At 41.4% G+C, this 25,908-nt stretch overlaps 3 protein-coding genes across 3 annotated transcripts; 1 reads left to right on the top strand and 2 right to left on the bottom strand.

The window, feature by feature from the left end:
- Positions 1-9,661: 9,661 nt before the first annotated feature.
- On the bottom strand, positions 9,662-10,843 carry LOC127771038 (pEARLI1-like lipid transfer protein 3). Its single transcript, XM_052296842.1, has one exon. The coding sequence runs from the start codon at positions 10,770-10,772 to the stop codon at positions 10,164-10,166; it is 609 nt and encodes a 202-aa protein (XP_052152802.1). The 5' UTR covers positions 10,773-10,843; the 3' UTR covers positions 9,662-10,163.
- A 3,336-nt stretch (positions 10,844-14,179) lies between these two features.
- LOC127771037 (uncharacterized) lies at positions 14,180-17,429 on the top strand. Its single transcript, XM_052296841.1, has 3 exons — positions 14,180-15,032; positions 15,131-16,177; positions 16,995-17,429. Exons 1-3 carry the CDS (start codon positions 14,951-14,953, stop codon positions 17,024-17,026), a joined length of 1,161 nt encoding a protein of 386 aa, XP_052152801.1. The 5' UTR covers positions 14,180-14,950; the 3' UTR covers positions 17,027-17,429.
- Positions 17,430-17,436: 7 nt separating this feature from the next.
- LOC127771036 (ent-kaurene synthase-like 2) lies at positions 17,437-24,520 on the bottom strand. The gene is made up of 13 exons (XM_052296840.1): positions 24,251-24,520; positions 23,396-23,776; positions 22,558-22,714; positions 20,191-20,411; positions 19,985-20,105; positions 19,797-19,894; positions 19,392-19,606; positions 19,199-19,311; positions 18,945-19,040; positions 18,640-18,855; positions 18,397-18,538; positions 18,057-18,302; positions 17,437-17,778 (listed from the first exon to the last, which is right to left on the bottom strand). Exons 1-13 carry the CDS (start codon positions 24,387-24,389, stop codon positions 17,470-17,472), a joined length of 2,454 nt encoding a protein of 817 aa, XP_052152800.1. The 5' UTR covers positions 24,390-24,520; the 3' UTR covers positions 17,437-17,469.
- Between the last annotated feature and the right edge of the window lie 1,388 nt (positions 24,521-25,908).

Genomic DNA, 25,908 nt, shown 5'->3' with positions numbered 1-25,908 from the left:
GTGATGGACATGGAGCACGCTAGCTAGGTAGAGCTTGGCGTGTCACGTCGCGCGCGGTGGCGAGGATTGTGGCTGGCATGCATCGAGTCGGTGGTTGCTGCTGCTGAAATTCAACCAAGTCATCTCGGTTTGGACTTAATTTGGATGACTCGTGCTTTGGATTACTCGCGCGGGCATGTGAGCCTGTGAGCAAATGCGGGGCCCCTGCATATTGCATGTCGCGGTTAAAACAAAACCGACTGATTGGGGAGTCAACAGTCAAAAGAGCAAAGCTTTTTTTTTTAACCTTAAAACAGTCAACAGGTCGAGACTATTCTTAATGCAGTTGTATCATTTTAATATAATTGACTCAGATTGATAAAATTCTTCTGTTATCTTAAAAAGGTTCCCTATTCAATATATCCTTGATTAGAAGATGCGCACACACACACCGCTATGCTCTTGCAGTACTAGGTGTAGAAAATACTTTCCGTGCATATCACACCCAAGAAAGAATCGTAACTTTTACGTTGAAAGATATAGTAGAAATTAACGATAAATTCTTGATATCACTAAATTTCTTTTGAAAGAGGACCTTTAATTTATGTCCATTCTATTTATTCGGATATTCCATGGTGCCCATGCAACCTCCAAATTACTGCATGGTAGGTGAGTTAATCGATCGACACAGCATGGTCCGCATGCAAAATAATTCAATATTAGGGCACGTTCAATGGTAGAGACAAGTATGATCTCTTAAACAATACAAGATTATTTAGAGACCCTGTCTTTACAATAGTTGAGACGACAAAGACTCTAATCATTAACTTAAAAAATATTCCATTTGTTAATATTCTTTCCCTTTTTTTTACCCTCGTGCAACCATATTTTCATATTATAGTGATTAAGAGTCGTTGTTAAGCCGTTGTCATGCATAACAACGATGTTTTGTCTCTCCTCTTTCTCTTTCTTTCATGTCAATAAGTATTCCTAATTAGCAACGCTAAGAGACCACTATTGACAAATATTGTACATCCCTTATTGTTGGAATCCAGAACAGTCTTAACTTTGCTAGCTAATGAACGTGTCACCGAGTACTGACAGCGGGTTAGCTGTTAAATCATCTCTGATCTTGCCATGCATGAAGGCAAATGAAAGTATGAAACCATCATTACTCAGCATACATTGCATGGCATATATGCATGCCTATGGGCCCTTACTCCATTGGCACTGTCCCCAGATATTTAGAGGCCTAGCTAGAGCTAGGATAGGTGGCCAGTGAGCTTCAACTCCTTTCAATTATTCAATATAATCATATTTTATTTTCACTACCAAAATCTAGAGGCTGAGATCAATCCAATCTTCTTCTTCTTCCTCCTCCTCCAGACACAACACAACAGAACAGAAAAAGGAGATCGATCAGAGCTGAGCTAGCTGTGGCGTGTGACCAGGGGTGTGCACACACATCTACACAACTGGATCCTAGCTAGATCAGTTGTTTGGACTACAATTCAGCTTTGTTTTGATTCGTGTACGGGCATATATAACCCGTACACTACTACAGATTAGATTTTTCCGTGCGGTCAAAATGGATTTTTTTATACGGAGGTCCCGTCCGTCTGCACCCAGGTGTCTGCGAAAATCAACACTTTTATGTGCGGGCGGTCCAACCGCACGGGATAATCTATAATCCCGTGCGGTCGGGCTACTAAGCAGAAAACATATCTACGTAGTCTCGTGTAGACATATTTTCTGCTAAGTATGCGCGTTTACGCTGACGGATGAGCCGAGCTAGGACGAGATGGAGGGCGACGGTCTCAGTCTCCTCCAAGGAATGGGCACATCAAGCGATAGAAAAAAATTAAGGAGATTTTGGAAGCAAATGGCGAGTATGGCGCGTCCCCTGTTTGGCGCCTTCCCGTGCCGACATCCACGCATCCATCCATCCCCAGCTCAACTTGCATCTATCTATCCTTGCCTTGCATTGCTACCTCTTAATTCATTCATCATCCATCTCTCTCTAGATCTCTTCACCATTGATCGGTCTCTCTCTCTCTCTCTTAATTAGGGTTTTGTTTCTTGCCCTGCGTGCTTTTCCTGCTTCCAGCGTGTCTACGTTGGATGCCACAAGAAAATTAAAACTACTGCTCATGTGGTGTCTTGTTGAGTTGATTTTGTTGGGTACCAGTCGTGTGACACAGGCCATTGGTCTTTTCCTTTTTACTGTCTTGAAGAGTTGAAGTACTTTTGATTGATGATCCGGGTTGCATTCATCGGTTACGTTCTTTAGCTGTAGTTGTTGCTTTCAACATTGACATATATCTATATGTATGGCTATACATCTCTAGTAATTTACTGCTAGTAGAAAGTAAACTAGGTAGTCCTGTTGCCCTAGCTAAGCCTAGAAGGCTAGAACCACTACAAATTACTACATCCGTCCCAACTTTAAGTATAGTTATGGGTTTCTGTATCAAACGTTTGACTGTTCGTTTTATTTAAAAACTTATGAAAAAATTAAAAAAATAGTCACACATAAAATACTATTCATGTTTTATCATCTAATAACAATAAGAATACTATTCATAATTTTTTTTTCAAATAAGACGGACAGTCAAACGTTGGTCACAAACAATGTAAAATTGTAGTTTTTGTGGGGCAGAGATATAGTACGATGACTAATTAAATTTGTTGTTTTGTTGAAGTATGTGGTAGTTTTGTGAAATTTAGTATTTCCTCCGTTCACTTTTATAAGGGGTATTTTGATTTCGAACTTTTTATAAGGAGTATTTTTATATTGAAAAAAGGTCAAACTTTACAGACTTTGACCAATGGTCAGTAAGCATACACATATATTTAGTGTATATACAATGCGTCAATGCTATACAAAGGGAATGTATTTGCGGGAATTTCTGGAAAAGAAAATTGAGGAATAAATGGTATTTGGTCCACTGGGCCGGAGGAGCGGCGCGGCCCAGCGAGGTAAAGCGCAGCACGTGCGGAGCGCGTGCGTGTCCTGCAGCAGGCCAGCAGCCTGGTGGCTTTCGCCACTGGGCCGTAGCGCGAGGCCCACTAGCGAAGATGGGCTGGTAGGAGGGGGAAGGGAGGGACAGGCCAGGTGGGATGGAGAGAAGAAGGACTGGGCCGGGAGGAGAGGAAGGGAGATGGCCCAAATAGAGAAGGAAACGACTTGATCTTTTTGCAGGAACTGATTTGAGGGAATTGGGAGATTGATTTGAATTAAAATTGGATATTTGAACTCAAGGGTTCAAGGAGCAGTCAAGGAAGGGAATTTGATATTTTTGAAACCGGGAGAAGTTTTTGGCAAGGGTTCAAAAGGTCAAATTTCGAACTTGATTTTTGCGGACTCGATTTGGAACGGGGATTTTCGAGGTGTTGATGGTTGATTCTAGGAGAGGGAACAAGGGTATATTTAAATCGGGATCCATGACACGATTTAGACTCTCACTCAAAGAATGAAATTTTCACATATAGGCTTTTATTAATTTAGTTTTCAACATTTGGCAAAAGGTGGGGCATTATAATTTTACACTAGAAACTTTGATACCTCAGTTATCTAGTAGCATATAGAGATATCAAATTTTATATAAAAAATGTGATACTTCGTGGTATTACTTTCTTAAAGATGGTAAAATTATCTAAATTAAAATATCGTTTAGTTATCGAATACTAGCTACAAACTACAGATCTAGCCATTTTAATTTTTCCAAGACAGTTTATTTTTGCAACACGTATATGAGAGAGAGCACCGTTAAGCTGTTGTTTTTCCATGATTGATCAAACAAATCATGCCAGCAATCGATCGGCCGGTGAAACAAGTACCGAAATTGGCAGGAATTAACATGCATGCATGTTTTCTAAAACATAGATACGGTGGAATCTAGCTCTGTCCAAGTTTTGGAGCTCAGATGCATATATGCGAGCCCATTGACCATCAGTCGTACAGACACACTAAGGGCCTGTTTGGATGGTTGCCTCCTTTTGCCGCACTTCAAGTTAGACGTGCCACACATAGTTAGCTCATTGTTTGTTTGCTTACCGCACCTGAGACTGCCGCACAAAATTCAACAGCAGTGAACTACTCTGCCGCATATTTCTTTGTGAATGTGTGGCGCTCAAATCGTCCGCCACACTTGTGGCATGGCCATACTTGTGGCTTGGTAAGTTGAAGTAAATAACCAAACAGGCCCTTAATACTCCGTCTGTTTCAGGTTATAAGACGTTTTGACTTTGGTTAAACTCAAATGGTTTTAAGTTTAATTAAATTTATAGATAAATATAGTAATATTTATAATACTAAATTAGTTTCATCAAATCAATAATTAAATATATTTTCATAATAAATTTCTCTTGGGTTGAAAATGTTAATACTTTTTTCTATAAACTTGGCTAAACTTAAAGCAGTTTGACTTTGACAACTCAAAACGTCTTATAAGCTGAAACGAAGAGAGTAGTAGATTAATTAACCACTTATAAACACACCACTATAGTTTCAGCCCTGAGACATTTGACCTGGAATTCCTGGAATTCTGGAACATATAGAGATAGCTTGCCCCGGCCCCATGAATTTCCATGTCATGTACCAATTGTACATATAGTAGCGTGAAAGAAATAGAGGCGATTATTCGCATGGACGAACGAAGAATTAAACCAGATATATTTATACCTACGAACGGTACTATATATAGCACGATACATATTCGTGCAGTTATGAACGATATTTTTTTTGCACGCCGCGAGCTAGGGTGCCCCTTGAAAAGAGAAGAGAGACACGGATGCCAGTGGTAACTCGATTATTTCACCAAAATCCTAGCTACTGAAAACACATCCGTATATATGTGTAATGTTTATGGACACCAAAATTTAATTGCTTGATGGATAGGTGAGTCATGTATATATGAAGACGTGTGCACCCATAATTTTATTGTGGCGTGACCCCGTGCTTCCTCATTAAAAATAATATTGTACGTTTAATTATCTTCTACTTCCTCTCCATAAAAAAAAAAAACTCAACCTAGAAGCATCCCCTTCTAAGACAATGAATATGTACTACATTTTTTATATTCGTTATCTTATGAGCTCCTTCTAGATTGAATGTTTTAAAAACTGAAGAAGTACTCTTTAATAGATTGGCGCAAAAGTCTTCCGCGTACACGCGGGATTAATAGGAAAAGAACCATATTATTAGTCGTGCATTCCAAAATGTGTGGACCATGCAGGTTTGTATTGCCGGGAGGGATTCTCCTGTACGTACGTACGTGTGGGGCATAAGTAGTACATGATCAGTTCATCATGCATGTACGAGCACCTGTACAAGTACACATACTGTATAATGCATGGGAATCTACTTTCCGATCAATGCATGTACGTACGTACCGGTCTTAATTTGATTGATTGGAGAAGAAGTTAATTACTAATTACTCCCTACATCTACTTTTGATACTAGTCATATTTCATCTTGTCACACAGATCAAGAATAAATAATTTTACTTATCATCCATTTAAACATGCTACTAGTTATTCCTCGTAAACAAGCGATTCATTAATATTTACATTTCTTGATGCCCATGTAGCCAATCTTGTGTTGAATAATAGAGAGTCGCTCATTAAATCCGAAAAAATCATTAAAATGATAGGTGGTTGGATTGAAATATGCCTATCAAAAATAAATTTTTCAGATTTGACAATATGCGATCAAAAGTAGATTGAGAGAGTATTCAGCTAGAGCACACTAAATATTTATAACTAATATAAGTATTTTTAAAGTACTATTTATCCCATTGATCAATTCATATTAATTTTTTTATCTTACCTTTAATCATCCTTTTTTTAATTAAGATGAATTTTACTACAGAACATCCAAATTTTGGTAATTTACTGGAGAACCCCGTACAGGAGACGTATGCACAGGGAGTATATATTCTCACAGCTAGTACGGTATTATCATATCAATTCCACACCATGGTGCTTTTTATATTTTTTTTCTTAATAACCGTATAAAAAAAATCCTAGCCTATGCACTCTTAATAGAGTAAATTTTTCGCCGGGCCTTAATAGAGTAAATTTTACAACAAAACAAAATAGATACTTTGACTAAACTATCACAAAACTACATATTTAATAGAATATATCTACATATGTAGCATGCATCACAATTATCATGAAAATATATAGAGAAGGTACAATATCACAAAATTTCAGCTCTAGCACTAGTTACCATAAAAATATAACTTTAGTAATTCCGGAAGAATATTAGTGCAAGGAACTAAACACGAAAACAAGTCCTACTACCTCCATCCCAAATAGTTGGTTTTCTATCCATCTAGCTTCTCCCATTCAAATTTTGTACCCTCAAACAACCATTTTACTTCTAACCATACATCATACATCATTTAATTAGAATTAATAACAAGTATTTTAGGACAAAGGGAGTAGCTATGTTGAGAATTCTAATAATAAATCTATAGTTTTGTGCTACTATGCTTTAAGTCTACCATTTCGTGATAAATTTAATGATATATCTATAATTTTATAATATATAGACCTTTAAATATATATATATGTAGTTTCGTATTAGTTTAATCAAATTATATATAGTTTTACGAAATTTACTAATAAAAGTATTCCTAGGCTAGCTCTACATCATGCGACATATATACAAATAATATGCTTCCGATGATTAGACAGATGGATATACCAAACCATCCGTTAGTCAACTTGCAAGCGATCGATCAGTACATGCATGATTAATTACTGATGAACTGGTACGCGCGCAATGCATCCGATCCCCTGGCCTGGCTAGCAAGGGAACGACGTGCATGCGTATGCGCTTATAGCCCAATAGTCCATGATAGCCGATATATCGATCGATCGACACATGCACGTAACGTAACGTAACGTATGGCTTCTGCTGCCGGCGCCTCCTATTAGACCCTATGCATGCCGCCACCGTCCGTGTCCAGTGGTGAGCCAGGTAATTTACACACCGCTGTACACGGAGCACCACACTCACAACCCGTATATGTGCCCCCTAATACACACTCCAAGAGACGAATATCAGCGGCACATCCCTGATCTCGCTAAAATCCCGTTGAAAGCTCGCCTACATGTCCATAATATTCGTGGGTACAGGATTTCAACTCTAGTGGGTGGAGTTATATGTTAGAAGTATAATATGTTAGTTAGAGATAAGAGTTAAATATAAATATAGAGATAAAATATATCCTAGAGATAGACTCCTAGAGATAAGATAGAGTCCTAGAGATAGAATCCTAGAGATAAATCTACTCTTACTTGTATTGTACTCCAAGTCTCTATCCCCTATGTACTCCTATATATATCCTATGAGAGGGTCGATCCAATATATCAGAAAACATCAGAATACAACATATTAGATTTTTCAAATGGTATCTCCCTGGGGCAACGCCATTAGCTAGCCTCTTCAATCATTAGCCGAAGAAGCAAGTGCCTAATCAGCCGCCAATTCCATTAATTAGCATTAGATTAGATTAGTTTCTTCATTAGCCACATAAAAGCGATCCTCCTGAGCGGAAGCAACCATTGTCCATCAAGCTGTATAGCCAATTCAAGCGTCATATCGAGCAGCAAGAATCAGAGAGGCATCTAGTGCGTGCACACATCAGTAGCAGGCAAGCAGCAGTACGGTGCACCGAGCCCGAGGAGAATTCACATGCATGAATTTGTGGCGGCCGGCGACCGGTGGCCGCCGAGATCGACTCCCTCCGCGGCAACAACACATGTCTTCGGATCTACAACGGACAATACTCATCATCAGTTGTACGACTACATCGACTCCTATGGTCTTCATCAACATGGTAACATGCCGCCGCCAACTCGTCTACGAAGATGGACATCTCGCGTGCTCTGACAGATTAATCTGCAAGACGCTTTATCGATGATATCGACCGCGTCCTCTACGACGGCAACGACCACAACACCGACGACGGCATCGATCACGTCATCTACGATGACAATGACTGCATCAATCCGGCATCACCATTGTGATGACCGCTACATGGTGCGGAAGGACCAACCGAAGTGGTGGCCTCATCGCCAACGACGTCCTCTGACATATGCAAGACGTCTCCAATGGCATCATCTGACATCTACAAGGTGCAAGATGCTAACAATTGCAGTTTCGTCTTCACACCATGGCGTAAATATTTTTTTTCGCCTTCAGCTATTTGCGACTACATCAACTACCATGACCACCATGACCACAACTACTACATGATCAGCTACATCGACGAACGTCTACAACAAAAATCATTGACGGAAACTCTAGTCAAAGTGTCCGTGTCATCGCTATCGTCCATGACACTCCCGCTATGACTGCGGGAGGGAATAGAGGAGAGTCAAGGGACGACACAGAAGGGGACGCAGGCACCAGGTGGAGGACCGTCCATCAGAGATGCAATCGATGATGGTGAGTTAAAGAAGATGAAGAAATAGAAGATTTTAAATCCAGTCGCAATCGTTAGCTTCGCTCCCGTTACGACTGAGGGGGAATGTGAGAAGTATAATATGTTTGTTAGAGATAAGAGTCAAATACAAATATAGAGATAAGATATATCCTAGAGATAGAATCCTAGAGATAAGATAGAGTCCTATAGATAGAATCCTAGAGATAAATTTACTCTTACTTGTATTGTACTCCAAGTCTCTATCCCCTATGTACTCATATATATACCCCATGAGAGGGTCGATCCAATATATTAGAAAACATTAGAATACAACATATTAGATTTTCCATATTATACACCCACGACTCCACCACTACACGACTATTGCTTCCTCTATAAATTCAAAGGGATTTATATAGAAAATTTAAAGACTTTTAAGGTGAATCAATATGAATGTAAAAAAGTTATGAATCAGTCGACCCTACACCTTATTACCCAGGCTCCGCCGGTAAGTGCCAAGCTATCATACCACGTACATTGACTGGTACCCAAGTCAATATTGCTCTCGGTTTTAGCTAAGATGATAACTTAATTAGTCAACGTGGTACACATGTGGATCCTACATGTTATTTTACCATTGAGTAGATTTAATTTTGACTTTTCATTTTTGCAAGGATATTATAACAAACCCACTTATAACTCTCTCTTTTTTTAAAAAAGAAAAGCCAAAAATTGTTCATAGCTTACCTGACCGGCTGAACACACATGATCTGAATGAAAAATCCACAAAATTAACTCCAAAATTTAGTTTTAAAATTTAAAATTTGATTATAAGCTTAAACATAAGCGAAATAATGGGGATGTTAAAGACCATCTCAGGCCTTGAGTTGTGCGGCCTCTTGTATTTTTTTCTTTATTAACTCTGCATGTGGCAACTATCAAAATTGAGTAGCAGAGTATCTCTGTTAATTAGTCTGATCCCTTCGATCAAGATTGAAATATCCACCTTTCTTTTGCGAAGGAAATATCCACTTTGTACATATACAACTTAGTGCATGCTCCTTTAATTTGGAAGCTGGAACCCGTGAAGTTTACAGGAAATTCACTTGAATTAGTTTAATTTTCATGAAATTGTCGTAAAATTCTTCCATTCCATCGTAGCCTTGAACTTGAAAGAAACCAGACCTGCTTTTTAATATTATGCACTCCTTTTGAACAATGGATGAAAAAACACATGGAAATAGGAAACATATTCTTTTAAGTACGTTTTATATATAGGAAAGTTGACAGGCTTTGTCAACCATACACATATACATGGTACATACACATCAAACTTTGTATTTCATAGCATACATATCACACACTCTTTATTTCATTATAAATCTCCCAAACCACAACAAACCTGCAAATACCACAAACTCCACATGTATGCATGACACATATATATTATGATATATATATATATATATATATATGTCACACAAATATTATTATACATCAATTAATGCACAATCCAAGGCTCCATATGCATGCCTCCATGTCTCCATGACACAAGTCGATCAGAGCTCATGTATATATGCTACATACGTTACTATATGTATTTTATATAATTTATGCATGTATATAGTATAGCCAGGCGATAAACTATACTCATGCAGGTATTAATAGCTTAATTAATTAATTAATCCATCCATGCACGCATGCATGCAGAGATGGTGTGTGTGATTAATTATTTGAGATGATTTATATGTACGGTGGATCAGTGGATGGGCACTGGAAGTCGGAGGGCACGTACTTGCCGCAGTCATTGACGAGCACGGAGATGGCGACGGGGAGGACGAGGCTGAGGCCGAGCGCCTTGGCCTTGATGGCGGTGCAGAGGCAGAGCGCGGCGTCGAGGTCGGCGACGCCGGACAGCAGCGGGCAGCAGGTGTCGCTGGCCTTGGCGCCGACCACCGCGTGCACCAGCCCGTTCAGCGCGTCCACGCACGCCAGCAGCTTCAGCGTGTCCACCGGGCACTTCCCCGTCGGCGTCGACGGCGCCGGCGCCGGCGTCGGCGGCGTCGTCGGAGTCGCGGGCGTCGCCGGCGTTGGCGGCGGCGTCGCAGGCGTCGGAGTCCACGGAGTCGGCGTCGGCGGCGTCGGCGTTGCAGGCGGCGGAGTCCACGGAGTCGGCGGCGTCGTTGGGGTCGCGGGCGTCGGCGTCGGCGGTGGCGGCTGGCACGGTGGCGGAGGCGGCTTCGTCGTCGGGCAGTTGGAGCCGCACCACGTCGCGGCGGCCGGCGCGAGCTGAGCGGACAGGGCGAGCGCGGCGAGGAGGAGGGCAATGCGGCCGTTCTTGGCGGCGGCCATGGCGAGAGATCGAGAGCTCTCTTGATGTCTTTGGGCTTGGCTAGCTGATGCGAGCTGGGAAGGAGACGAGGTGGGGGTGTGGATTTATAGGCCACCGATCGATCGATGGTGGCGAGAGGCCGTCACTGATGGAGCTAGCTAGAGCTTGGCGTGTCACGTCGATCGCCGTGGCGAAGATAGATTGTGGCTGGCATCGATCGAGTCGGCGTTGCTGCTGAAATTCAACCAAAAAGTCTCATCTCGGCGGCCATTCTTAGGGGTGTAAGTAGCCCGCGAAACCCACTTATAGGTTAAAATAAGCCGCGAACCCATTTATTTTGACCTATAAATGGGTTCGCGGCTGACCCACTTACACCGCCCATGCATGTGAGTATATGCACCACAGCACCAGCTCCATATCGCATTGAACTTGCATGTTTGTGGAGTGATATATCACATGCATGTTAATACATCTTCTCAGAATTTTTAATTTTTTTTATAATCATTTGAGTGACATGCAAACAACGAGGGAACATCCCCTCGAGGGGTAAAAACAGTTTCCCTCGAGTCTTATAGTCAAAAAGAGCAAAGCTCTTTTCTTCCTTTTACCTGATCGCACGAGTGTGTTTGGCTGTGAGCAGCGGCAAACGCTGGAGCAAAACTAATACTCCGTCCGTCCCGAAGTATAAGAGATTTTGAAGGAACGTGACATATTCTAGTGCTATGAATTTTGATAGACTCTTTATCCAAATTCATAGTACTAGGATGTGTGTTATATCCCTACAAAATCCCTTCTATTATGGGATGGAGGGGGTACTACACTACCTCTATTATTTTTTAATGTGTGATGCTGTCAACTTTTGACATCACATGATGTTTTGATCATTCATCTTATTAAAAAAATATATAAATATTATTTATTTTATTGTGACTTGTTTTATTATCAAATAAACTATAATCTTAACTTATAATTTTATTATAATTTTACATATTTATGCTAATCTTTTCAATAATTACTCCCCCATTTTTTAATATATGACGCTATTATCTTTTTATACGTTAATTTGGTCATTCGTCTTATTTAAAATTTTAAATAAAATAAATAGTTAAACATTGATTAAAAAGTCAACGGTACTATCATATATTAAAAACGAAGTTACATGACATGAAATGCATGCATATGCGACATATATAACTTCTACATACAAATATAATATGCTATTGATGATTAGATAGATATACCAAACGGTCATCCGTTGATCAAGTTGCAAGCGATCAGTCCATGCATGATAAACTGGTACGCGCGCTTGCTGCTTTCATCCCCCTGGCTAGCAAGGAAACGACGTGCATGCGTATGCGCTTTATGGCCCAATAGTCCATAATATCGTCGCCAAGAATGTTTGGTCGCTGACGAATTAAACCGGCCGATCGATCGGGACATGCAACGTAACGTATGCCTCCTGTTGCTGCCGCCTCCGATATATTAGATCTTGTACAGCTGTAGTTTCTCCCAAAAACTTCATCTTCCCCGAGCAATTCAGATTTTGAATTTGATTTTAAGAAATAAACTAGAAACTCTAGAAGCTGACAAACCTAGTTTCTCTATATTCTCAAAAGTTAAATACCAACTAACTTCGCATAAGGTGGATTATTCTTACACTAAAGACTTCTAAGGTGAATCTGAATAGATTCATATATAAATTTTAAAGACCTCTAAGGTGAATGTATAAAATTAAGCTATGGGGTCAGCCCACTCTACTTACGTACCCATGTCCCATGGCTAACTCCGCCAGTGCATTGCCCAGGCACCAAGCAGCCATACGTACATGGACACTGTTCATGCATGAAACGATATGGTCTTATCCAAAGTATCGAACGGCTGTTGTCTGTACGTGGTGTACGTGTAGCGTGCATATTAATTAACATATGCCTGTACCAATTAAGGTGTGATAGCTAGCGCGTAAGTTAATTAGTCAGCGAAGACCGGCGATGGATCGGAACAAAAAGTGCAGGCGTGATGGATGGGCGTCTGAAAAAAAGAAAAGTCTGTTTTGGTCATTTGTAAAAATCTGTTTTCTAGTAGTAGTAGTCCCGATGCGACGGATGGCCACTCGATCGAGATGCCCCTAGCAAAATATACGGTCAAAACTACGTATGTATTCGAAATTTGAAAACGTTAGGTTAAGAAATAGATGTCTGAAATTTGTTCACATTATTACGAGTAAAATTTTTACTAGTAAGTCTATTACTCATGAGTAAAAATTTTACTCATCCATTTTTCGATCTCCGACATCTATTTTTTATCCAATGATAGTTTATAGGTGGAAACTACATATATGGCTACATATTTTTTTCCGTCTACAGTAGCCAGACAGGCAGGCAGCCTCCGTGCAGTGCAATTACTGTTCAGTTCAGTTATCTCCGCTCGCTGATGTAACAGCAGCCGCTGCACTGCAAAGCAAGCGCGCACACAAAAACCGGTCGGTGAAACGCGACCCACACGGGCCGTGGATTACCGGGGTCCCGAGCATAATCAACGGCCTTTGGGCCGATTTAATGGCGTCCCGAGCGAAATCCGCGGCCGTTTTGTACGGACGCATGGCGATGGCGCCGGCCCAAGTAGCCGCGGCCGGTGTGGGTTGTCACAGCAGGCCGCAGGCGGCGTTCTGCACGGCCCACTTCAGTTTCCAGGCGAAATCTACGGCCTTTTGCACTGAAGCGGGACTCCGGCGACAGCCCATGGAGAACGTTTCTTGTTTCCCTACCCGACAAAATGCTCAATTATATCACAATTAATTAATTTTTAACTATTATAAACTTAAAAAATAAATTTGTTTGATTTTTCTTAAAAAAACTTGTGTGTACAAACTATTTTTTTTAAAAAACACACACCTTGAGAAACGTGTTTGCGATAATATAGCAGCTAGTAGCAAAAAAGAATTTATTTTGCTACTAGGTACATCTTAATCAAACTGGAGTTTTTTTTATGTAAGGACATGCTTGTAGTTCTGACAGCGGTTGATCTTTCCTCCTCAGTAGCCTATTAGGTACATCTTAATCAAACTGTACGCCTTTAACAGGTGATTGATTTACGATTGCTATTGACAAATTAACCAGCAGACACAGGATGATCACGAATGCCTAAGCTTATCATCCCCCCCCCCCCCCCCCCCCCCCACCCTCAAAAAAAAAAAAAAAACTCAGAAAGCGTCTGTAGACTGTAGGGGATTGGAATACTGATCAAGCCTGAAACCCCACGGCAAGTGTCTCATTAAAATGCACAAACGAAAAGGCAAAGGTGGCCAAGCCATCCATCCAAAACATTGGTCAACCTAAGCTCAGATGAACCCTACGTCTCTGATAAGCCAATCAGTAAACAAGAAAACCACCCTGACCCCTGGCATGATCGATCACACACGTTGCCATCACCAACTTTTCACAGAGCTAAGCTAGCTTAATTAGCTCGCATCTCATGTTATCCTAATCGACCTTCCATCTCAGCATGCAGATGCTACAACACGACACAGCATCGATCGTCGCCACACCACTGCATCGATCTGTTGTTCATGCATGCTTTCCTTGAGCTTAAAGCAAGCTACTAACCCAGAAGCTAACCAAAGTCCAAACACGTCGTCGTCCACACATTCTCCCATCTATATCCCTCTATCTCTCTCTCAGTTTTGCTCTAGTGGCAAGCAAGCATAGATACCAAAATTAAACAACAAGAAATTAAAGGCAAGACGTCCAAACCAAAAAGAAACACAAAGAAAGACACACTGATAGCACAGCACACACTCCAACTAATTAATCTCTCCAAGTGAAGTGAGAGAGTGATGGAGATAATCACTAGTACTGGTACTGAAAAGCTACTAGAAACCGCGCGACGACGTTTTCTGCACAAAGCGAAGGGGGATCGATCGATCGGCCGCGCGAGAGAAGAACAAGATCATCACCTCCACTCCACTCCACTGCCACTTCACTGATCGAGCTCACCTTTTCCTCTTTCTGCTGCTGCCGCCGACCTTTTCTCCCGCACCCCCCCCCCCCCCCCCTGTGCCTTTGAGATCATGGCCAATCCACACTTGTTGTTCTTTCCCTTCGTCGTCGTCGTCGCGGCCTCTGCTATAACAACCTCCTCTTCCTCCTCCTCCTCCTGCATCAGTGGCTACTGGCCCCAGTGCAGCTGCAGCTAGCTAGACATGGCTCGCAAGAACAGAGATGCGAGAGTAGCAGTGTGGTTGATGATGGTGTTCTTGCTACTGTCCGGATCATATCAGTGTGGTAGGTTCATAGCTAGGTTGTAATGTCAGTGATTAGTTTGGTTTTTGATGTGCATTTGATTGTGTGGTTGTTGTTGATGAATCTTGTTGATGGAGCAGAGGCGAGAGCTCTGATGAGGCGAAGCAGGAGGAACACGCTGCTGAACGCGCTGTACAAGCTCAACTTCATCAGGACGGTGGAGCCGATGCAGCTGCCTTCTTCGTCTCCTTCTCCGGCGAAGCCGGACGGCGACGCGGCGAGCCTCGCCGACGCCACCGGCGACGGCTCGAGCTCGCCGTACTGCGTCAACCCTCCGAACGCGCCCCCGTCGTCCTCCACCCCGACAACGACACCGACGCCGACACCTCCCTTCGCCTCGACGCCGTTCGCCCCGGACGACCAGCCCCCGCCGCTGCCCCCCATCGGCGGCTTCACGCCACCGTCGTTCGAGCCGAGCCCGCCTGCGTCGTCCACGCCCGGCTTCACCCCGAGCACGCCTGGGTCTGCCCCACCGAGCCCGATCTTCGTCCTGCCCAGCCCTCCCGAGACCGGACCCGGCGGCGGCGGTTTAGGTGGCGGCAGCGGCGGCGAGGGCGGCGGCGGTGTAGGTGGCGGCAGTGGAGGCGAGGGCGGTGGTGGTGGCGGCGTAGGTGGTGGCAATGGCGGCGAGGGCGGCGGTGGTGTAGGCGGCGGCAGTGGAGGCGAGGGCGGTGGCGGTGGTGGTGTAGGTGGTGGACCTGGCGGCGGCGGCAGTGGCGGCGAGGGTGGTGGCGGTGGCGGCAGTAGCGGTGGAGGCGGGAGCAATGGTGGAGGCGGGAGCAGCGGAGGAGGCGGGAACAGCGGCGGCGGGGGAGGAGGGGGAGGGTTCTTGCCGCCGATAGTGTACCCGCCGCCGCTGGCGCCGCCGGCGGCGCCGGGGGCGGGGGAGGCGCTGTGGTGCGTGGCGAAGCCGACGGTGCCGGACCCGATAATGCAGGAGGCGATGGACTACGCGTGCGGGTCGGGGGCGGAGTGCGGGTCGATCCAGCCGAGCGGGGCGTGCTACACGCCCGACACCGTGCTCGCCCACGCCTCCTACGCCTTCAACAGCTACTGGCAGATGACCAAGGCCGCCGGTGGCACCTGCGACTTCGGCGGCACCGCCACCATCGTCACCCGTGACCCAAGTAAATAATAACAACACCATTTTTTTATTATTTACCCTCTCCTTCTCCTTCTCCTTCTTTTTCTTCGTATTCTTTCTTCTCGGCCCAAAATGTAACAATTTAGGATTAGGATCAGATAAAACATATTTTACTCCATCCAACACTACGCTGCATATTTTGGGATGAAGGGAGTAGTACGTGCTGATGATTATTTTTGCAAAAAAAATAAAAAAGATTTTTGGGGATTTACCCTCTCCTCCTCATTTTTCTTCTTCTCATCGCATTCCATGAAACATATAGGAATCTAGTATAAGATGAAATATATTCTAATACTTTATCCGATACTATGTTGTATATTTTGGGATAAAAGGAGTAGTATGGGCTGATGAATCTTTTTGCAAAACGAAAAAAAAAGATTTTTGGGGACTAATAACATTTATTATTACCATCTCCTTCTCAACGTATTCTTTCTTCACAACCCAAAATATTAGGATATATTTTTTTATGACGGGAAATTGATGTAGTTGGATTTGTGTTATTTAGGAATGTTATGTGTTGATGATTTTTTTTTGCAAAAACAAAATGTTTTTTTATTAAATCTTTTGTATAGTACTTTATAGTGTTTACTGCTTTAGTTAGTGCAATCTGCTAGCTAGAACAGAGAAGAAAAGGACACTTGCCACTGAACATATTGCACTGAATCAGGTGCTCTGCATTCAGATGCTCTGTCCACTGTCCTGGCTAAATTTCAGTTTTTGAAACTACCTACTTGCTGAGTTTTTGTTGCAACTATGAAGTCAGTTTCTCTCTCTTATGCTGTTTTTGATGAACTCTGCAGGCTATGAAAAGTGCCAATTCGACCTACTATGAAGGAGTTGCCCTGCAGAGATGCAGCAGAACAGGCTGCATTGCATGTGCATGCAGATCGATGTGCAAACATTCTTTGCAAGTTTGTTGGGCAGTCATTCCATTTGCCTCTAGGCCACATAGCACTGCAGATTTTGTAACTAGCTGTTTAGCATGATTTTGATCATTATTACACGACTAATACTTGTGCAAAAAGGTGATTCCTTCACATGTGGAGTATTATACTAGCACTAGTCACTCCTCTCTCGCCTTTTTCCTCTTTAGCTTTTTCAAGCTCTCTTTGCCCAATTATTTGAGACATAATATGCTAACTTGATATTCACGCCAACACAACGAATCTCTACATAATATATGCTAACTTGACATTATCTTTGATGTCAAGATCAATTCTTTCCTTTTAGGATTACAGAAGTTTGACTGCATTTCCAGCCTCTGTCGTTAGTTAGTCACACAGAACAAGACAGATTCAGCGGCTCGTGGATCACCGCGTCCACCGCGCCGGCCTTCGCCGTCGGCGAGCTGAACCCGTCGCCGCCGGAGTAGAAGAAGTGGCAGACCTTGCACATGCTCCAGAACAGCTCCCTGCATGGCCTTGGAACGGCGCCTCCTCTGCTGACGACCAGCTTCAGCAACTCTCTCCTGCATTTCTCGATGGGTCTCTGAATCTGCTTCACAGCCTCTTCCATGGAGACAGAGCCTCCACTGTGGAGGGCAAGCAGAGAGACGCTGTTCAGCTTGCCCTGGCTGCCCTCTCTCTGCAGCATGAGACAGTGTGAAACACTCAAATTCATCGTGGGAACTTCAGAATTCAGAAAGATCGAATTGACGCACAAGTTCAGAAGTTCTAGTACAAACTTCAGAAAGTGCACAACTCTTCAGAAAGACACTGTTTTCATTGTTTAAAAATCAATGCTGAAAAAACAAGCTTCGGAGAAAAACCTTTAAAATAAACTACAAAGTTAAAATTTAAAATTTAAAATTTGGCAGTGGCTTAGAAACTCGACAGAACAGCTAGTAGTTCTGTAGTCTGTACCTCGTAGGATTGGACATCATTCAGGAGACGGCCACATTTGCTCATTAGCCGGAACAACTCGCTGCATTCTTGGCTTCTTATGACAGAATCAGGGATCTTTGGTCCAACAAGATACAATGCTGGGAGCACAACGGGTCCCAGTGCAAATGTCACAACTGCATTTTCCATGTATTCCTCTGCTGTTGGCACATACCGGCTCTGCCTCCACTCTACCTCTGTCATCATAGACCTCAGCAATTCTTGCCACTATACACAGATTAACAGAGGCCACTATATTTAGCTTGTCAGTTCTCACTTCTGAAAAAAAATAATTCCAAAGTATGTCAGAGATGATGCTTACTATTTCTACAAGGTGTTTGGTGACATCACGGCCTTGTACTACAGAGGCCATTGATCCAAGCTGGTTAGTTGAAGTATAAATTGCAGAGAACACAATCTCTACTTGTTCAGAGTAGTACTCAGTTTTGTCATTCTTGTCCCACCTAGATATGAATATCACAAGCGTTATCAGGGCTGAAATTTTTGTTAGCCTGAGGAACTAGAATTGGTTAAGACATTAATTTGTTTTAAGGATTAATTTTACTTCTCAACTAATGCGACGAGGTTTTCCAGTTCTTCTTTTGATCCTCCAACGTCGAAGAAGTCGTCGACGACCGTTGTCAGCACGCCATTTTTGGCCCACAAAATGCGAACATCTGACAGTTCAGGAGTGAAAATGGTAGCAGCAGCAGAGAAATAGAAGTAGTCCAACTTCTGCCGTGCGAATTGCAGCTGATCCAACCTGCTCTCTTTCACCCAGCTGCAGCAAAAAATTGTAACGAAATTATCTGCAAGTTTGTTGGTTTACATAGGAAATAAAAAAGAGCAATAAATGTCAGATGTACATACCTGTTGAGTTGCTGCAGCTCTTCTTGGAAAATAAACTGAGAGCTACTAAAATCTCTCACACCCAAGGCCATGATTTCTTCATTGGAATGACATGGCCTGTTTAGTTTCAGAAATATTTAATTATTCATGACAAATTGATTTCTGGTTGGTCGATTTTTCGGCCGACCCGGCAAAAAAATATATATTGATTTCTGGTGTCTGAATAGGTCAGGTTTGATGGAACTGGCTTGTTTCATCAAAGGAAAAAAACTTACAAGTACGCTGTTTCTAGCATCTGACTGCTTGTAATGTCAAAATGTTCGATATTTCTTTTATGGTCTAGACGATCCAACATGGTATAGAAGGGAAATTCAAGAGCATATTCAACCTGAAAATACAAAATAATAATTATAATAATATCGTTATGGATAAATAATGGAGATGAGAAATTCACACTTGACAACTTACCTCTTCAGAGAGTGGATTTCTTTTCATTGCACTGGATAACAATTGTTCCTTCAATAAGCAACCTGTCCAGGAGCCTATATTATCTAGGATCACCTCCTTTTCTGCGATACTGACTTTTGAAGCCTTATGTAATTCTAATAAAGATTTTGTATCATTCAGATATCCTTGAAGTGAATTGTGGAAACTTGAAGGTTCAGAAAAATGAGATAGCTCATCTGCACCACATTTTTTAAAATGCAATACATTAGCTTGGTACAAGGAACTGACACTAAAGATCAAAGGGCTACCTCCCGTTATCTTCTCAAGAATCATAAAATCGAGCTAGCAATTGATTTTTTTTATGATTCTTAAGTAGGTAAAAGAAAGTACCGAGTTATCCTTTTAGGTTCTAGCAACATAAAGTACCTGAAGAAACATCATATCCATTCATACGCAACATACGAAATGCCATCCCACATGTTTGCATGTCAAGCACAATTTCCTCATCCCTCTGTTTCCAGCAACTGCAACCAAATTTAGTCATTTACCTGAACTGCTAATTAACCACGGTCTCCAAACAACTAATCTTATTATCTTAAGGTAGTACTTAGTACCTGTAGGTCATGTCCAGTATGCTCTTTATCTCACCAACAAAATGCCTAGATATTCCCATCTTTTCAAGCACATCCACCATGTAGAGCTGAGACTGAATATTTGCAGGATAGGCCGCTGGCACTGCAAATTTTAACTGACATTAATTAGGCATTCAGCAAATGTTTATATTTCGTATCCTATTAAACCATTGACAAAGTGCAGTTACCTGCACTTCCAAATTTGTCCAGAAGCATGTCTAAGTACTGGAGAGCTTTGGCATCATAGTTGTGGACTAATGCAGCTGCAGTTGTGTAAGGGGAGTTGAACAGTGAGCCATTCTTTCTTTGGAATTTCATCACTTCATTCCAGTTCTGAATATTGCCTAATCCTTCTGAGACATAAGCCGTATATTCTGTTCTTCCACCGTGGCAGATCACCCCAGCATCTCTGAATTAATTTACACAGCAAGATTGTTATTGTAATGATCAAGTTGATATAGTTTTGATACTCCTCCCCCCTTTCATATTATAAGAAGTTTCGATTTTTTTTCTAAGCCAAATTTTCTTAAGTTTAATTTAATCATATTTATAGAAAACATAACAACATCTATAACACTAAATCAAATTAGTTTCATTAAATCTAACATTTAATATATATATTTTGATACTATACTTATTTTGTACTGTACTTTTTTATAGATTTAATCAAAATTTAAAATACTCCCTCGTTCTATTTTAAGTGTAGTTGTGGGTTTCTCTATCCAACGTTTCATCGTCCGTCTTATTTAAAAAAACTATGAAAAAACTAAAAAAAAAGTCGCGCATAAAGTACTATTTATATTTTATCATCTAATAACAATAAAAATATTAATCATAAAAACATTTCAAATAAGACAGACGGTCAAATGTTGAACACAGAAATACACGACTGCACTTAAAATAGAACGGATGGAGTAATGATTTAGAAAAAAAATCAAAGCAATATAAAGTGGAAGGAGTACTTATAGTAGTTTTCTTTTTCTGTAGATGATTTTGACCTCTTAATTAATTTCGAAGATGCGACTTGACGGCTGCGTTCTTTCAAAGGAGATTGGGAAGATTGTGACTCGTTTTCCGCGCGCACGCTTCCCAAACTACTAAACGATGTGTTTTTTTCAAAAAAAAATTATAGGAAAGTTGCTTTAAAAAATCATATTAGTCCATTTTTAAAATTTAAAATAGTTAATACTCAATTAATCATACGCTAATGGCTCATCTCGTTTTGCGTATCTTCCCAATCTTCTCTATCTCCCCTTTCTCAAACTACTGCGTTTTCCTTTTCTCTATATGGTTTTTGACCTCTTAATTAATTTGGGAAATGTGACTTTGACGGCTACTTTTTTTAATCTTGATATTAATAAATAGTCTACCATGTCGTCAATGTATTTTTTTCCCCCAGAGCATGCATGAGCTGGTGGATGTCACTGTCACAGAACATATATAGCATACACACCTATATTATCATAGTTTATTATAGCCTTTTTACTGCATTTGGAAAATAAAAGTGTTTAAAAGGACGTCTTCTCGAAGTATTAGAGCCCATCTTTGGAAGGTAGCTAGCAAGCTCCATACATCGTACCAGAAAATTAAAAAAATGGGGACCGAAATGTAGTTCTCTCACGTGTAAATTAATCTGTTGAGATCCTTGTCCTGACTCATGAAGTTGAAGGAGATAAATAAGTATTCCCTCCCATCATAAAAAAATAACATTTATAATAAGACTTACTAGTAGTTTAAAAAATTTAAAAACTTTAACTAAAACAATTTCTCAAATAATGTTTGCTTTGAAAAGTAGTAACACACAAGTCTATTAGATTCCATAAACTTAATTTAATATAGAATTAGTTCGATGGTATCTCGCCCTAAACACCAAATATTGGTAGTTAGAGAGAGTAATAAAAAAAATAAATAACACAGTTTCTTTTTCAAGAACATCTAGAGCCAGACCAGCCCAACGAAAAATGCAGGAGCTTGCCAGTGTACCGAAAGTGTTTTTTCTTCACTAGTGAGGATATTCCTCACAACTCACAAGATGCATGGATCACTAAAATACAAATTCAAGTTGATTTAATTATTCTAACGGGTCATATGTGTATGTCGTGCTTAATTATATTATAAAATTTTTAACCTTTAAATTGATTTTTTTCTCAAAATACAAAGTACAAATATTGTAAGCGCTCGTATACAACGCAGTTTAACTTTTTAAATTGATATTTTTTTCTCGAAACACAAAATATAAACGCAGGCGCCTTGCGTATACTCACCCTCACATCACCAAACACTTACTCACCCCCACATCACGATGAACTTAGCTTAGGAGCTGATTAGAGAGAGATGCTCAGTTCGCTTTTTAAATTGAATTTGAAAACAGTAAAAACGTGTAATATGTGTGACACCCTCTCCAATCAAGAATCAGAATCCATCTTCGATGGGTAGCAAATTAAACAATTTAATCAACTTGTTTCTGAAGCTCGACCGTACCGTACGTTACCCTGAAAAATACAAACAGTAACGCGGGAACGAAATGCTGTTCTTTCACATGCAAATCAATTAACCTGTCGCGGACGTCAGCTTGGCTGACGGCAGGAACCTCCAAACCCATCTCCATCGCCATCCGGAGCATCGCTGCGAAACTGACGACGGAACCAGACGCCGGAGCAGCCGTCTGATCGTCCATGGCGACCGACATGTTCCTCCCGATAAACTGCAGCCCTGCATTTACCAGCAAACTATGTATGTTATCTAAATTTGATAAGATATAGCTAGGTTAATATGCTTGCGGAGTGATATATCACACATATTAATCTATCCTATAAAAAAAATTATACATATTTAGATGATGTGAAAAAAAAACAGAGATAGGACATAGGAGACATCCACTCGTGAATTAAAGGTCTGTTTGGTAGAGTTTCCAACTTCTAAAATTTACCTTTAGGAGTTAGGTCTAGAGTGTAGTTGTGGAGTAGCCTAGCTAAAATCAGCTCCATCTCTTCATTTTATGAGAGTGCTCCACCTAGCTTCGCTCCCATTTTAGGAGGAGCTGAAACTGTTTAGTTAAGCTTCAGCTCCAAACAGGCTCTAAGAATCCATTCTCCATTTTAACCGTGCATCAATACATGTGTACTCCCTTCGTCCCATAAAAAAACAACCTAGTATCGGATACGACATATCCTAATACTATGAATCTGGACATATATGTCTAGATTCATCGTACTACTGTACTAAGTACTAATATGTCACTTTCGGTCTTAGATTTGTTTTTAATAGGACGAAGTGAGTATATGCGATCCCAGCAGCAGCTCAATCAGTCACTGATCATTTGCGATCATCGATAGATCTGATCAGAGATTGGTCGATCAGATGACTGAGAATTCTAACGAGCTACTACTATACCTCTCCTGACGTGCTCACTGCCGGCGTCCCATCGCGCGAGCGCGAGGACGCAGGCGAGGGTGGACGAGAGGTCGCGCTCGGTGACGATCTCCGGCGAGGAGCCGAGCTGCTGGTGCGCCGCCGCCGCGTGGCGCCATGACCCGTCGCCCCGCTGGTTCCGCTGGATCCACGCGACGCACTGCGGGAACCGCGGGCCGCCGCCGCAGCCGCCGCCGCGGCGGAGGGCCGGCACCATGGCCACCCACGCCATGTCGTACGGCGACGGCGGCGCTAATTGGAGGCGCTCCCGTACTGCTGATCTGGCCGCCGTCGTCGCCGCCGCTCCTCCTTCCTCGCTGCTGCTGCTGCTGCAGTGCCGCATGGCCTCGATCGCCATGAATGCTGTAATTTGGAAGATATGTGATATAAATCGTTGAAATATTTATGTGGAACATGGTTCAAACAATGCAATTATATATGCAACTTATATATATTAGGTATTTATTAGCGGCATTGTCCTCGTATCGATCCGAAAGAAAATCCCAAATGCAACCAGTCTTTCTTTGGATGTTAATATTTACACAAATTTTCTTTCGAAATTTTATCTCGATCGGTAGAATTAACATGGATTTGTATTGCTCTTAAATGAAAATGAAGTACAGTAAGTTATCTTTTGGGCCCACGTCTTTCTTTGGTAGGCAGTCCTGACCATTAGTAAAGTTTATAGAAAATATAGATGGAATTAAAAAAAACTACCTTATTGTACTAATAAATAAATAAATATTTATCTTTTATATTACATAATGAAATTAATATATGGCCGACCTTACACATCTGTATATTTACAGTAAGCATAAAATGATGAACATAATGTACCTTTAGTAACCTTAGGACGACGAATAAGAGTCCTATTAGTTTGTTTGGGCTGGGACAACAATCCAAAAGGCGACCGATCGATCGCGGAAGGTTTGCAGGCTACGACGCTACCATACGCCGGGAACAAGCACGGCAGCATCGTATATATCACTCCTTGCCACGTTAATTAAACGAAAAGAGGGTTTAAAATGAAGAAGTAATAAATGGGCGATCAAGAGTAATTGATCTGTGATCAGAATTTGGAAAAAGATAGCTAGGGAGAGTGTAGTGTATGTGTGTGTGCGTGTCAAATGGATCATAACAAACCTAGGAGGGAATTGAATTGTATTGTGGAGGGGAAGAGGGGTATATATAGCATGATTTATAGTACTTCAATATATATTGAAAACCTGTTTCTTTTGGTGATGTGATTGAACACTTAAATATATGATCGTATGGATCTGCTCTCCATGATACCCAACTCAACAGTATCAAAAGCGCGCACATGTTTTGACGGAAGGTAGAATAACGAATGCTAGCTATTTGATATTGCATAATATTTTCTTTTGACTTTTCCTGTCTTGAAAACATATTAAGCGATTTTAAATGAAAAGGTTATCAACTAAGAAGTTGCGAATCTCGTGAAGATCTAAAATTTTCATATGGAGTTTGTCTCCATGCATTTGAAGTTGTTTGAAAAACTAAAAAAAAATCGAAGTAGATTAGAGAACTTAAGTTCTATAACGTGTATTTATCATCGCCAAGCTCTATAATTTCGATATAAAGTTTGTTTAAAAAACAAGATTTGGAGGGAGATATGTCCCTCCAAACATTTTTAAGAAGAAATCATGAGCGTGTTGCGAGGGAGAGACGGCCCTCCAAACTTTTTTAAGAAGAAATTATAAGCGTGTTGAGGATTAAACATGGGACCTTTGAGTTGAAACCACACACCCCTTGCCACTGCACTATTAAGTGCATCTCTGTAAAGTTTGTTTTCATCAGACTTCATATGAAAAATTTTATTATTTTTCTTGAAAAACTATAATTTGAGTACCAATACCGGCCGGCTCGATATTCTCTGGACAGTAGTTCGCACCTAGTCTAGGCGACGTACCCGTCAACAGTGAGACGTCTGTGGTGACTTCGTCAATCTCTAGGATTTGCTGGCCCAGTCTTCGAAGATGCTCATAGGGGTAGAGTTTACGTGCGTGCGTTCGTAGGGGTGAGTGTGCGTGCATTGTAAGTGTCTGCGTTGTACTGTGTAATTTTCAAAAATAATCTAGCCCGTTGAGTATGAATACACGTTTTTCTTATGAACCAGGAATGATGTATCTCTACCTGTTCTAGGCCTCAACCGAACCAATGGTTGTGTTTAGTTCAGCGCAAAGTTTGCATTTAGGTTGAAATTAGAGATGATGTGATTGAAAAGTTATGTGTGTATGATAGGTTGATGTGATGGAAAATAACTAAAGTTTGTATTCAAACTTTGAATCTAAACACAGCCGATATTGTTTACTCTGGTTTAAACAGTAAATTAAAGCGAACCAACAATGATATAGTATCGTTGCCGATTCACACCGAACCAACAGTGATGTGATGTGCCGGCAGGGATTTTTTTTTTTTTTTGGGTAGCTAGTGAGATACATCCTCCTCTCTATAGTTACTACTGGCAAACACAA

The sequence above is a fragment of the Oryza glaberrima genome, chromosome 4 (genome assembly GCF_000147395.1).
Source record: "Oryza glaberrima chromosome 4, OglaRS2, whole genome shotgun sequence".
Taxonomy (NCBI): domain Eukaryota; kingdom Viridiplantae; phylum Streptophyta; class Magnoliopsida; order Poales; family Poaceae; genus Oryza; species Oryza glaberrima.
This window is presented reverse-complemented; position numbering and strand designations above follow the sequence as displayed.

What these genes read in the sequence shown, in the direction of transcription:
- LOC127771037 (XM_052296841.1), top strand. Translation starts at nt 14,951, where the DNA reads ATGGCTCGCAAGAACAGAGATGCGAGAGTAGCAGTGTGGTTGATGATG. An exon ending in GTCCGGATCATATCAGTGTG is followed by an intron (nt 15,033 to 15,130) that starts GTAGGTTCATAG and finishes TTGATGGAGCAG; the next exon opens with AGGCGAGAGCTCTGATGAGG. An exon ending in CATCGTCACCCGTGACCCAA is followed by an intron (nt 16,178 to 16,994) that starts GTAAATAATAAC and finishes TGAACTCTGCAG; the next exon opens with GCTATGAAAAGTGCCAATTC.
- LOC127771036 (XM_052296840.1), bottom strand. Translation starts at nt 24,389, where the DNA reads ATGCTGCCGTGCTTGTTCCCGGCGTATGGTAGCGTCGTAGCCTGCAAA. An exon ending in CAGTGAGCACGTCAGGAGAG is followed by an intron (nt 22,715 to 23,395) that starts GTATAGTAGTAG and finishes TGGTAAATGCAG; the next exon opens with GGCTGCAGTTTATCGGGAGG. An exon ending in ATGCTAGAAACAGCGTACTT is followed by an intron (nt 19,041 to 19,198) that starts GTAAGTTTTTTT and finishes GAAACTAAACAG; the next exon opens with GCCATGTCATTCCAATGAAG.
- LOC127771038 (XM_052296842.1), bottom strand. Translation starts at nt 10,772, where the DNA reads ATGGCCGCCGCCAAGAACGGCCGCATTGCCCTCCTCCTCGCCGCGCTC.